The sequence below is a fragment of the Argiope bruennichi genome, chromosome 8, assembly GCF_947563725.1.
Source record: "Argiope bruennichi chromosome 8, qqArgBrue1.1, whole genome shotgun sequence".
Taxonomy (NCBI): Eukaryota; Metazoa; Arthropoda; class Arachnida; order Araneae; family Araneidae; genus Argiope; species Argiope bruennichi.
In genome coordinates, this window is record NC_079158.1 from 70,615,392 (window position 1) to 70,630,065 (window position 14,674).

The 14,674-nt window shown below is 30.6% G+C and overlaps 1 protein-coding gene across 2 annotated transcripts in view; it reads right to left on the minus strand.

The window, feature by feature from the left end:
- Nucleotides 1-14,674, minus strand: part of LOC129981119 (uncharacterized) — a 472,677-nt gene that overhangs the window by 177,314 nt on the left and 280,689 nt on the right. For both annotated transcript variants that reach the window (XM_056091801.1, XM_056091800.1), the window contains one exon: nucleotides 11,125-11,333. In XM_056091801.1, coding sequence (XP_055947776.1) covers nucleotides 11,125-11,333 — 209 coding nt within the window. The remainder of the gene's footprint in view (nucleotides 1-11,124; nucleotides 11,334-14,674) is intronic.

Here is a 14,674-nt window from a genome sequence, read left to right on the forward strand (position 1 = left end):
CAAAAAACTATGTCACCAGATTTTTACAAATTAAGATACTACTTAATGAAACATGAAAGTTTAGATATTTCATAAATTATGGCTGATACAGAACTTAACATAACAAGCAGAAGAATAGTCTCCCTCTCAAGGCATCATTGCATACTCTTTAATAAAAATGTGCTGTCCGTATGCTATTGGCGGACAGTTGTTAGGAACGAGCCTAAGAACGTGTGATTATTGGCCATTAATTGCTGAGATGTGGTTGATACACAAGTAACAGAAAACCGAATATGTATTATCGGCATATTTCCTTCCAATCAATTTCATTCCAAAACTTGACACGGAATTACAATTGTATTGTAGTCACAAGATCACATACCAATTTTCATATATTTGTATATTCAAATTTCACATGTTTGTAAAAGTACAGACGGACAAATGATCAATCATTGGCAGATACAATTAAAAATTTGATAAAGGTTTACTCTTTAGATATTAAAATTCCATCTACTTTTCTTCATTTTGCAGCTACTGTGTTAATTTATATTCAGACTATAGGGCCGTCAAGTGTCCTTTGAAAAAAATAAGTAATTAGGATTGTTCCGAGCTAAATAAAAGAGGATCAGTTGAACAAAAGGTTATAAATTCAAAATTTTTTTAAAGTATCGTTAGATGGATTTTTCTCTCTCCATATTGATTAAACTACGCTAAAATTTTAATATTTACAATTAAATGCTAATTTAAACTTTGCTAATTGTCATTTATTTCATTATCAAATGTAGATATATCACTATTATTTACAAGCATGGCATTTTTATGATTGAACCATTCTGTTACAATTGCAGCGAAACGAATCTAACTCTTTTAATTTCATAAAGATGAGATACTTGATGAAAAAAATAATTTCATGCTTATTCGATTTGACTTTTGCAGTCAGTTTAGAATACAATATAAGTATTTTTTATTCAAAACTTTATTACCTTTGTTAGATACATACCTACGGATGTTGAAATTACGTTTAAGAGAGGGATTTAAAGGTTCTTTTAAGAAAAAATTCCTTTTTTTTATTATTTTCTCTGCATCATAAGAGTTTTTACTGTTAATCACCAATAAATTTGATACACATTTGACATTTTTTAAATTAAATAATTTAAAAATGTTTGCATGCAACGTTGCTGTTTGTGACAGTTAGTATCGCATTTGGGTTTGATTCTTATTATTTTTGTGATTGGACATGCTATATTTTGTTAGAAGGTTTCAACTCCCAAAACAGACATTTTTTTAAATTTTTTTACATGAGTGTACAATTTAGTAAAAAAGCGTGTGATTGGGCTTTCTGAATTTAAACAAGATGTTTCGGTGTGTTGCGAAAGTCTGCATAGAGTGATGCCAGTTCCGATGCCATCCTCGTCACCTGAACTGGATTGAGAATTACCTGTTGCCAAAACAGTCCTAATGTTGCTTTCAAACGGGGCTTTATATATGATTAACTTTATATAATTTAGTTTTAATTATATTTTTAATTATTTGATACATTTTTTTGTAACAATGTTTACAAATACTATGGAGAAATGCAAACTATTCTATAAAAATATTCAATCGCGTATTTTTTACCAACCGTTAACTCCATATTAAGATTTTCATTTCTTCTTTTATCTCGTAATGTATATACCTTTTTAATTTGTAGTAAACCTATTCAATCGAATTTATAATTTTCAGTCGTGTCAAAAAATAAAGCGAAAGGCTTTTAAAAATATATTCTATATTAATCAATTAATAGCCTAAGAAGACCAGGGCGAACAAACTGGTATCAGAATTTGCTTCATTCTAATCTTTTTAACGTATCTTCATAACATTATTAAGGCACACTGCAACCAAATGAATTTCTTGTTTGACAACAATATATTGTTATAAAATTCGTCTGGTGGGAGTGTAGGACGACATTAATCCATCAAGATGGAAAATGAAAGAATGCCTCTTTACTCTATGAATAGTTAACAAAAAACCCACCAAATAGTAAGAAAAACATAGCCAAGATGTATGCAAAGAACACGACTTGTAGAAATCAGCAACACAAGCAGACAGAAAAACACTATTGAAATAACAGTACTATCAATTATGCTTAGCATCTACAGCTTACCATTTTAACTGAAAGATAAAACTACAAAGTTATTAATCAGTTTCAACACTACAGCCCGTTGACAGTGCGTGTCGTCAAAAGGAACTCTCCAGAAGAATGCCCTGATCTCGGTCCCTAAGACACATAATCTTTGGAACTGATATCTTCATAATCATTACATTTTCCAGAACCACAATTTTTCTCGCTAAAATTGCTAAAGATTTTGTCAAATCACGAAATAGCCTCCTAGTTTATCACCAAAGTCAAGGGGCATAATCTTTGCACCTATTATGAATCTCTCTTTCCTTTCTACCATCAAAAAATATGGCGGATATAAACAATAACGCAGATTCGTATTACTTTGTTACATACATTAAAATATTTAATTGATGATATTTCAAAACATATTTAATTAATAATATCTAAGTGAAACAAGTGTTCTCTAATTACCGTGATGCAGCAGAATTTTCTATAAAAATTGATTCTATAATCATAAGTTGTATTATTACAACGCGAGTTTCTGTTTTATGGCTGAAATGTCAAACAATATTAAAAGGAAACCGGTCTAATCTAGACGGTTGGGTAAATATAGAACCTCTCAATTATATATATATTCATCGGCATTTTCTACAGAGTCTGCACTTTTTTACAGAAAAATCAATAGTAAAAAACATTGAAAAAACTTCATTTTGTGGTGTTTTTAATTTCCCGAATGATTGTGACAAAAAAAAAGGAAGACAGAAAAATTTAATACAATCTTTTTGTAGTTCCGAGTTTTCTTTTTTTTTAATGAATTTTCTCATTTTGCTTTAAAAGCTATTGATTTCTTTTAAGAATATTCATTTTTTTTTCACAGAGAAATCTTTTTCATTGATATGACGAACTCATAAACCAATTCAAGGATATCTAATCTTTTATACATATATTCAATATATTGTTTCTCCCGATTCAGACATTAAACATTTATTGAAGTATTGGTTAACATTACAAGTTTCTTTAAGTAGTAAATATTTCCATACAGATGCTAAAAGTTGTTCAACATTTTTATCAATACGTATTCACTAAAATCTATAATAGCTTGAAATAAATGCAAATAAACGTAAGAAAAATTAAACTGTTTTCTCCGATTATTTTTATCTTCAAACATTTTCTAAAAGAGGCTATTTAGAATACCATTTTCCTGATAAAAGACTCTAATCTTTTTCTTCATTTTTTTACATTGGATTTTCTTTTCATCAGATCTCTTGCTTGTGACATTTTTAATTGATTAAAGAAAAAAAATGAGTTTGTCATGAAAAATTCTGTCATGACAAATACACACACACACGAACAAAAGAAAGCAGGAGTTCTTTAAAAAGCTATTCTTAAGAAGAAAAAAAAATATCTATTAAAATTCTGCTGAAGAAGATAAAAACCAAACGACTATTGAACAAAAGGAAGAAAATTGAATAATTAATCTCTTCTGAAATAGATCGCGAGATCCTATTAACACGGGAGGCAACAAAAACCTAGAGAAAAATGTAACGAATCAATTACGGATAAATTCTTAAATCTTCCAAATATAAAAACAAGTCTTCAGATTAATGATGCAAAACCTCAGATATGGATTAACTTTGTTGATATATCAACGCGAGAGGCTATTTTTAACTTTAAAAGAACCTTTTAAAATTTTGGTTTTCATTTACAGCTGTTTGAATTTGTTGAACAGTTTTTTTTTTTTACTAAACTTAGCTTTGAAAAACTTATGAAAATACTATTTGCTTCAAGTAAAAAAAAAAATATTACTTTAACTCAAAGTTTCTGTTCGAATAGATTAATATAAATCTTTCTTAGAATGAATCATTGTAAAAAAATTATACATTTTGAACGAAATTTAAATGAATGGGATGGATGGAATATTTAAAAGCAGACGAAAGGAAAATGGTCTTTATGGTTTTGATAATATTCCCGCTTTTTTTAAAGAAACAAAAAAAAAATTACAACGATTCTTTTAGCAGATTTTAAGGTATTTGTATTAAATTTTATGATGCCAATTATCATTACGATGATTTAAAAATTCACGTGCAATTTTTTTAGATGACTTGTTTTTGTGATAAGAAACAAGTCAAAAATTCATAGGAAAATGTAATTGGAAACTCCGATGTGTAATCTAGAGGACTGTAAGTAGATGTTAAATACACAAATAGACGGTTTTTAAAATTTTTCGACCTTTCTTTCGATCATTTAAAAAAAATCTGAATTTCTTCAAGAAATTTAATATTTTTAAATCCTATTAAAAACATGTTTTTTTCTTCAGGAAATTGAATATATTCTAATCAATTTATTTTTTTAAATAAAATTAATTCATTTCTTTCCATAAAGTGTATTTAAAAAATAAATTGATTAGAATATATTTAATATCTTGAAAAAACAGATTTTTCATTAGGGTCTAAACATATTTAATTTCTTGAAAAAAAAATCAGATATTTTTTAAATAATTGGAGGGAAGATAGAAAAATTTAGAAAACCGAACCACTTTTAATAATATTTTTAATTATTTAATAAACTACATGTAACAATGTTTTTAAATGCTATGGCGGAATTCTAACTCTTCTATCAAATCATTCCATCACATATTTTTGCCAATTGTTATGCAAATATTAGAATTTTTATTTACGCTTTTATTTCGCAATATATATTCTTTCTTTTTTAACTTTACAGAAAACTGATACAATTAAATTAATGTTTTCCAGTAATATCAATTAAAATTAGCAAATGTTTTATTTAAAAAGTGTATTCTGTATTAATTATTTAATAGCTTAAGAAGTTATTGACCTGGACGAACAAGCCATTCTTCAAAGGCTACATTACCTAATTTTCTCAACACATTTTCATAACAATATAGGCAAATTGCAACCAAACGAATTTCTTCTGTGAGAATCCACCAATGTATTGTTAAGAAAATTGTTCTGATGATGGTGTATGTTGACAACAATCCATTAAAATGGATAATGAAAAATGGCTCTTTATTCTATAGATAATAAAACAAATTCACGAAGCATATGTAACAAAATCACAGCCAAGATGTATGAAAAAAACATAGCTTGTAGAAATTAGATACACAAGTAAACAGAAAGTCACTAATTAAATAACAGTATTATCAATAACTCTCAGCATGTACAGCTTACCAATTCACCCGAATGACAAACCTCCAGAGTTATTAACCAGTTTGAACACTCTAGCTTGCTGACAGAACGTGCTGTTAAAATGGAATTTTCCAGAAGAATCTTCTGATCTCGGTTTTTACGATAGATAATCTTAGAAACTGAGATCTTCATAATTCTTGCATTTTGCAGAATCTTCATTTTGCTGGCCAAAATCGTTAAAGATTTTGACACAAAGCCAAATGGACGCCTAGTTTAAAAGTCGGGGATCATTATTTTTGCATCATTTAAGAATCTCAATATATCTTTCTTTCCTTCCATCAGACAAATATGGCGGATATAAACGATAATGTAAATTTATATTTATTATTTATATTAAAATATTTAATTAATATTTATCAAAATATTTAATTGAGAATATCTAAGTTATAAGCATGTTATCTAATTGTCATGATACAGCAGAGTGTTTTTAAAAATTGATTCTATAATCCTAATTTGTGCTTTTATATTGCGAGTTTCTGTTTTATTGCACAAATATTGAACAAAATTGAAAGGAAACCGGTCAAATCTGGGGGAAATCCAGCACCTCTCATTTATGCATATTCATTGTAATTTTTTAATACATTGAAAAAAAACTTTATATTGTGGCGTTTTTAATTTCTCCAATGAATGGAATAACTACAAAGGAAGACAGAAAAATTTAATAAAATCTTTTTGCAGTTTCGTATTCCTACTTTAACGAATTTTCTCATTTTACTTTAAATGTTATTAATTTCTTTTATGAATACTTTTTTTACAAAAAAAAAATTATTGATATGACGCTTTCTTAAACAAATGCAAGGAAGCCTAATCTTTTATGCTTATATTCAATATATTATTTCTCGCTATTCTGACATTAAACATTTATTGAAATATCGGTAAAAATAAGTTTTTGGGGAAGTAAATTTTTCTATACAGATGGATTTTTTTCAATACATATTCATTAAATCTATAACAGCTTAAAATAAATGTAGGAAAAATTAAACTGTTTTTCCAGGTTATTTTTACTTTAAGATATTTTCTAAAAAAGACTATTTAGAATACCACTCTCCTGATTAAAGACACTAATTTTTTCTATTTTTTTACATTGGGTTTTCTTTTCATCATATTTCTTGCTTGTGACATTTCTTAATTGATTAAAGAAAAAAAAATGAGTTTGTCATGAAAAATTGTATCATGACAAATACATACACACACCAAGAAAAGAAAGCAGACATTCTTTAAAAAGCAATTCTTAAGAAGATAAAAAAAATCTATTAAAATTCTGCTGAAGAAGATAAAAACCAAACGACTATTGAACAAAAGGAAGAAAATTGAATAATTAATCTCTTCTGAAATAGATAGCAAGATCCTATCAACACGGGAGGCAACAAAAACAAAGAGAAAAATATAAGGAATCAATTATGGATAAATTCTTAAATCTTCCAAATATAAAAACAAATCTTCAGATTAATGATGCAAAACCTCAGATCTGAGATTAACTTTGTTGATATATCAACGTGAGAGGCTATTTTTAACTTTAAAAGACCCTTTTAAAATTTTGGTTTTCATTTACAGCTGTTTGAATTTGTTGGACAGTTTATTTTTTATATTAAGAATTCAGCTTAGAAAAAATTATTAAAATACTATTCGTTTCAAATGAAAAAAATATCGTTTTAATTCAAATTTTTTATGCAACTCTTTCTCAGAATGGATCAGTGTAAAAAAAAATATTTTTAATGAAAGGAAGTTTAATGCGATTAATGGAATATTTTAAAGCAGATGGGGGAATTTAGCCTTATTTAATAGCCAAATTTAAATTATCACTTGTTACCAGTTACTGTCAAGTTAGTGTTTAACTTCTGATGCTGCTTAGCTCTTGCTGATGACTTCTCTGGTCATAAATTTCTGTGCAATTCTGACTAGTTTTTTTTTCTTTTTACCTTCCTTAACACCTTGTATGCCAAATCTTTAATCACACTGTATGTCATAAATTTTTCAAAACATTTACATTTATCTGAAATAGAATATATAGGAAAAATCTACTAGCTTGAAGATTTTTATAGAACATGTATGAACTCTAATACCAGAGAAAATCAAACAATAACGTTCTCCTTTTTAGGAAATAGACATTTTATGTAATCGAAATGTAAGCTTTTGCAAAGAAAGGATAATTCAATAATGAAAGATAAAAGAAAAAAATAATAAGGAAAAAATTATTATCATTAAAGATAATGAAGAAAAGATATCTAATGTCGAAAAAAGCACTCATGAAAATATTTTATGAAATAAAATGCCCCAAAAATGCATATTTTAAATAATACATTAAAGAGAGGCAATTAAAGGTTATTTTAAATATAAAACTTAAAAGTAAAAAAGAGATATATAATATTTTGATACAGCATTCACCTGAGTAACTAGAAGTAGATCTATTGCAGAGAAAGGCATCAAATGCATTTTCATTGTTTAAGTGAGACATCGAATGTGAATTGTTACGGAGTCTTAAGCGAAATTTAACAGAAATCAATTTTTTATGCTATTATTTTCAGAAATAAAAAAAATGAATTATATAATTAGAAATCTAACGCCTTCATGCACTATTTACTCAATAACACTTCATAACTATTCTCCGGATCTAACGGATTAGTGACTAACCCTTCGTACTAGACAGACGAAGGGTTAGTCACTAGAAGACTGTGAAAAGGGGAAAAATACGATTGAAAAGTATGTCGCGAAATAATTAAACGGTTGTATTCAATTCAATAAGCTTAAGCTGATATCTCCTTACTTATGAAAACGGACTGGTTCTATGTTCCATGATACTACCTTATCAGTCGTATCCTTATCAAAACCAGTACCTCTAAAGATCTAAATGCGAGGGAAAGTAAAAAAATAAAGGAACTTTTGTAATTTCTGTTTCCAGGGTTTGATAACACTGCGAGTATCTAGGAATGAATTAGTGTAATAGGCAACACTTCCATGGAACGTGTCACTTTAATTCCCGCGCTAGTCATTGGAGTGCAGCAGGCCGTTAAATATAACAACTTCATTGCCGAACTGCATCATAGGGGGAATGAGGGCAATGATTCGATTCGCCTTTTTTTGTCGAAAGTGTTATACCTGCGGAAATGATTCGTCGAATGCAAGCGCAGTATGGTGTCAGCTGTTTATCGCGAAGCAAGATCTACGAATAGATAGAACATTTCAAACAGGGAAGAACTTTATAGGACAGCGAAAGATCGGGTAAGCCATCGACGTCGACCAATGAGGAGAATTTGAAAGATGGAAACTATTGTGATCTGTTGCAAACTAAACTGAAACCTGCAATCGGATTCAAACATCGTGCAAAACTGCGAAAAGGTGTCAGCCTACAGCAAAAAACGCTCGGCCACATTCTGCCTGTCCAATGTACAGCCGAAACAATAAAAGAGTTGTGATTCGAAGTGATGGAACACTCGATAAACAGTCCGGACTTAGCTCTAAGCGATTTTCATCTGCTTGGAATAAGGGAAAGAAGATTTGCAACTGACGAGGCCATTATTCAGGCAGTTTAAAATTGGTTACAGATATAACCGAAATACTTTTTCCGACGGAATAATAAGGGAAAAAAAAACTTGAGAAAACGCTGGGGAAAGTGCGTTGAATTCCAGAGGTATTATGTAGAAAAATGATTTATGTTTTTCAATTTTTTATCATTAGAATAAATGTATCTTTCCTCAAATGTCCCTTTACATTTTGATGCTCTCTTGTATATTTTAAAAGCATTGCAAATGAAATAATTATTAAAAAAATCGTGAAAAATATTAATTTTCCTAATCCTATAAAAGCAAAAGATCGGTGAATATAATAATATACCTATAAATTAAATAGGTATTAAACGGATGCTCTAGTTTATGATTAAAGCATTAGTGTTCTTTAAAATTCTTATTCTATATGTTTAAAAACTTTTGGGAAGGCCAGTGCATTAATTACAGCATAAACTATCATTAAACTATTTGAGTTCAAAAGCTACGTGAAAGAAATAACGTTTGAAGATTGTTGCTATTAAAAGTTCTAGTTACCGAATCCGTAACTCTTTATTCCTAGTTAGTGTTAGTAAAAGCTTCAAAATTTATCCAAATACCAGAAATAGTTTACTGACAGTTTTGGATATTTTACACAGTCAACTTTTCAGCTTTTACAGACAACTTAAAAATAGAAATGTCAATTTTATTTATGAAATGTGCTCACTAAATGTTTGATGCAAAATGGTTATTAGAAATGGCTAAACAACTTGCGAGTTCAATTCTATTCCCACTTTTAACTGTAACCGGCTAATGGTGACTGACATTCCAATGTCTCTAGAAAAAGATAGAAAAAATTGTTTATTAAAAGTAGGTAAAGGAAAATAAGAACGAACCATGCTGACATATGACATAAAACTGCTCGTAAATTTAAACATGCCTTAGGGGTTTTATTTTGGTGCGTTTTAGAATAACTAAATTGAAAGTGGTGCATATTAGACGAAATCACCTTAAAACATTCGAGCTGAAAAGGAAAGATGCTAATGGAAGCAAAAATAAGTTACTAATTTATTTGAATTTAAAAAGTTAATAAAAAAACTCTATTTTTTGATAATTTAAAAAATTTCCCCATTTTTTGAAATTAAGTTATATATTTAAATAAATTATTTTTCAGCATTTCAAAATGCTTGCTTTAAATAAAGAATCAACCAAAAATTCAGCGTTTCTTTTTTTTCAAGGTAAACTATTTTAATACATGAAGAATTTGTCCCAGGTGTTTTGTCAATCACATGTAAGGCACAAATATTCGGGAGATCTCCATACTTCACTGGAACAAGCGTTTCGGGTGCTTCAGTTTTGTAAGAAATATAGATATGCCACATAAGTGGTTCGACAAATTAATAAAACAATTCCAGCAGTAAAGAGCTTTTGTATACTATTTCAAATTCAAATTTAGCTTAATATTGAATATTTCTTAGAAATATTAAACCAGCTGTTTTAATAAGTAATATGATCATTGTTTAGCTTTATGAGTTCGGCTAATGTGAGAATGAGAGGCATCTGATACTTCTTTGTCTCAAGACCTGGGGTAATGTTTTGTGCGCAAAATGAAAATGGATTCGTCATTTACAAATGACCTGCTAGTCGCGAATTACATTTAATCCCTAGATCTGTGGTATGCGTCCAAAAACGAACGAGTCAAGGTATTTGCTGAACAGGGAGAGACCGGGTTCAGAGGGTTAATGAAAAATTATACAATAAAATAACAATCTTTTACCAAAAAAAAAACAATTATTTATTTCTGACCATACATAATATTAAAAATTTGTCTTACACCAAGGATAAATAATTCAAAATTTGATAATCAGAGCCGCGGCATTTGTTTAAATTAAAGATTTTTCAGTCAGTTTGATGTTGAAAATCGTTGCTATTGTTGTTTCTGATGACACTTGTCATAGACAAGTCCGCTGACTAAATTAGCGAATTTAAGCCAACATTTTTGCGTCTCTTGTTTAACAGTAGCGCCATCTAGGGCCAAGAGTACAAATTAGTTACTCATGCGTCACAGCCCTTTTTACGGGACTGATTTCATTGATTCAACCAACCACAGATCGTAAGTTAGACCTGAACCAGAGAATGATCATCTCTGATCCAGAACTCCCAGTGGTATTACTCTCGACATGATGGACTTTGTGACCACGACAGATTTATACGTGCGCCAGCCATCACCACACACGGAGAATCATCGGTTGGCGGGTTCGAACTCACAACCCAAGGGATGCGAATCCAACGCTCTATCAACCAGGCTATCCCGGTTGAAAATCGTAAATCTATTACACAATTTTTTTTACAAACTTACTTTCTTACAGAAGCCTTCTGTTTGCTTCAGCATATACGGTCGAGTATCCTCTTTTTCTCCATGCTTCTTACTTTTTTTCGGTTTTGATTTATCAATCCAACGTGACCAAAAAGAGCATGCGGGCGTTGTCAATTCCAGTACTAAACCGCCCGGAATCGAAGTAGTCACTCTAGGGAGTGTTACTGGCATCTGAGTCTCTTCTATGAATTCTGTGAAAAAGAATTCGTAGACATATCAAACGAATTTGTCATAAAATAAGAATAACATTTAAAATAATAATATCAATTATATAACTTCAGCCATTTCAATGGCATTGAGGTAATAACCTCACTTTTATAAAATCACATCGATGAGATGGTCGCCCAGTTGAACGAGACAGAATTTTTTTTTTATCACATATTAACTAATGATGCCAATTACACATTTTCCCCCATAATACCAGAAGCTCCTACCGTAAAATTAAAACAACATGGCAAAATTTGGTACCTGTGTCATGAAACACAAACTCACTCAATATATATAAAAAAAAATATTGTCTTTTTTATTGTGATTATTTATGGAAAATTGCGTAATTATATTTATATGCCCATCAGTGATTGCTCTAATTTTGTGCGATATTTTATCAGATATCATTTATGTCGTTTAAAAACTTTCTCTTTGAATAAATGCCGACAAAGAGTATTCGAATGCAGAATTTGAGGAATTTTTAATGTAATTTCCAAATTAAAATATCTGACAAATAAGTAAAGTCTTTAAAGTAGGTTGACAAAGTAAATTACTTTAAAAGGGCATTGAAAAAGTTGGATTCATACCCGATTTCCTGTGGCAGGTGCAAATTGATGCTGGTAGTTTCTTGTACCTGATAGAGACGGTAACCGATTCTGAGTATTTGGTGGACATCAGTTATCGTGCTTGCATCAAGACTGGTATCCAATATTGTTACAAATTGAATTCCAAAGTAAGATTTGGCTTTTTCGAGTAATTATTACTATTGACCTTGAATTTTAACAGTGATTGACGGGAAAGAAGAGCAAAGGAAAGGCTTTGTTGATTTAACCCTTCAAAGGGCCATTCTTTTCTAGTCATATTATGTTAAAATATTTTTATGCTTGAAATTAGAATAAGAAAAGGGATTCATTTAGCTTATTACATAAATTTAATTTGATTCATTAATGAATTTGGTTAATTAATAATTTAGTAACAAATCAAGACACACCATTTTGTTTGAAATAAAGAACTGAATCATCTAAGTTTCTGACTTACTAAAAAAATTTGTCAGAACTTATGCCAACCTACATAATTTCATACAAAGATTGATAAATTTGGTGGGAAGCATACTTACCACGGCCCTAGAAAGGGTTAATTAGCATAAGAGAAGGTGGTGGGTTTTACAATGGTATTTGCATGTCATTAATGGTAAAGGACAATAATACCTGTCAATGAAACATGTATAATTACGTATGATCGTATTGTCACCTAGGCAGGGGTAGGTCGATATAATTCTTTGTATTAAACTGTTATAGAAAACGAATACAAATAGACCTTATAGAAAACGAATGAAGCAGAAGAAATTATCAATCTAATCCATAAACTGATACCATTTACTTGATACTTGTAATTTGTATATGTTTTCTGCTACAGATATTTTGCGCGCACCTGATACATACAAAATATCATTTCGATACTGTTGTTGTTGTTTCTTATGGCACTTGCCACGGACAAGCCCGCTGTTCTAAGACAGCGATTTTAAGCCGGAGGGGGAGCGTCTCTTGTTTTCGCAGTAGCGCCAACTAGGGTCAAGAGTACGATTTAGCTACTCACGCATCACTCATTCGCTTGCACAACCCCTTTTAACAGGAGGGCACATTCACACCTCTCACGGATAGAACGACGGAATGACAACCATGCACGAACCGGGACTCGAAACCGGGCAGCCCACATCGCGGGGAAGACGCGCTACCCCTATGCCAGGACGCTGGCATCATTTTGATATAGTATTAGTTAGCCTTTATATGCACAAAATATTGATGCCAATAAAACGTTTTATGGGATGCCTGAAGTTTTAGGTCTAGGGTGTGGACGCTTTTCTGTGGATAAGTTGATATCTATTAATTTAGATAGAAATGCATAGGACAAAATGAGTTGGAGGATTAGATGATAAAATGGTAGTAATGATTTCATTTAAACTCATCTAATTTCAGGAATGGCTCTAATTCCCCTCATTAAATCGATAGAACAATCAGTAATCCATCAAAATTGTTTCATATAATATTTTACAGTGAAAAAATCTTATCTAGTTACTGAATAAAATATAGCATAACATTTTACATATTTCTAATAATTAAGCCATTTTCGTTAGTAATTTTTTTCTTAAAATTTTAACTATCGGAAACAGTTTCAATATCAAATTCAAATATTTAAACGTTCTATTTTTCCGTAGTTACCGTTGTAACATTCCCCGTTTCCCAGTACTGATAAGACATTTACAGCCAGCTGTGTCGACGCTGTTAAATACTAAACTCTTCGAGATAGCCAGATGGTGGATCTTTTCACCTGGGTGGTCTCGCATCTGTTCATTAACGACTACAGTGAAAGACCACATGAGGAATTCCTCGTCCAAGAGGTATTGATCGTACCTTCAAAGAGAAAGGGGTGTCCAAAAATCCGGATGCTAAATGTTTCTCATTGTGAAAGGACTACGATAACTCCGTGTTCCAGAATAGTCAGTTGTGAAAGGTGCATCACACAAAGGACCTTCCCACGACCGACTGGCGCCGCTGAGAGAGCATATTGCTGAACCCGATTGACTGAAAGAGAGCTCAAATGACCAATGTAAATTAAGAGGCGGAGATTGTCGCCGAAATAAAGTGCGGAGATTTTCTTTTAAGAGGAGAGAGGAAACGAATTGCAGGAGGATTGTTGGACTACGCCCATGAGTTCGGAGTCTGAGAACCAACTGAGTTTCAGGAAAGCCTTCGACTTTGACTGTTGTGTTTCCTACTGCAGATGTAAATAACTATTTATGTAACCAAGATTAGAACAAGTTGTTCTTTTGTATATATAGGGCTGTAAAATAAGGAATTGTCTGGAAATTCTGCTTCGTTATTTGATCAGTCTAGATCAAGACATTACACCATATGAAGATCAATTAATGTTGTATATAAGATATATAAGATTGTATAAAAGATGATGAATAGAAAAGAAAATCTTACAATATAAGGCATGGGATCATAGTTAAATGGAGTATATTTGGAAGAAGATAAAAGTCAGACATTACTATCCAGCTTAAAAGGGCATTTAAGCTCATCGTGTGCCCCAGATTCCAATTGAAATTAAATACCGTGATTTGAAATGAAGGACTAGTTAAACCTTAAATTTACTAGTTAAACTTTAATTAGGAAAGATTTTAATCAACAGGGCAGGCTAATTTAAAGAAGATTGCTAATTTTTTTTTTATTTTTATTTTTATTTTGCGTACAAAATTCCGTTTGGATTTCCGACACTTCGCCTGTGTAACAGAATTTTCAATGTTGCACTATATGCAAAAAAT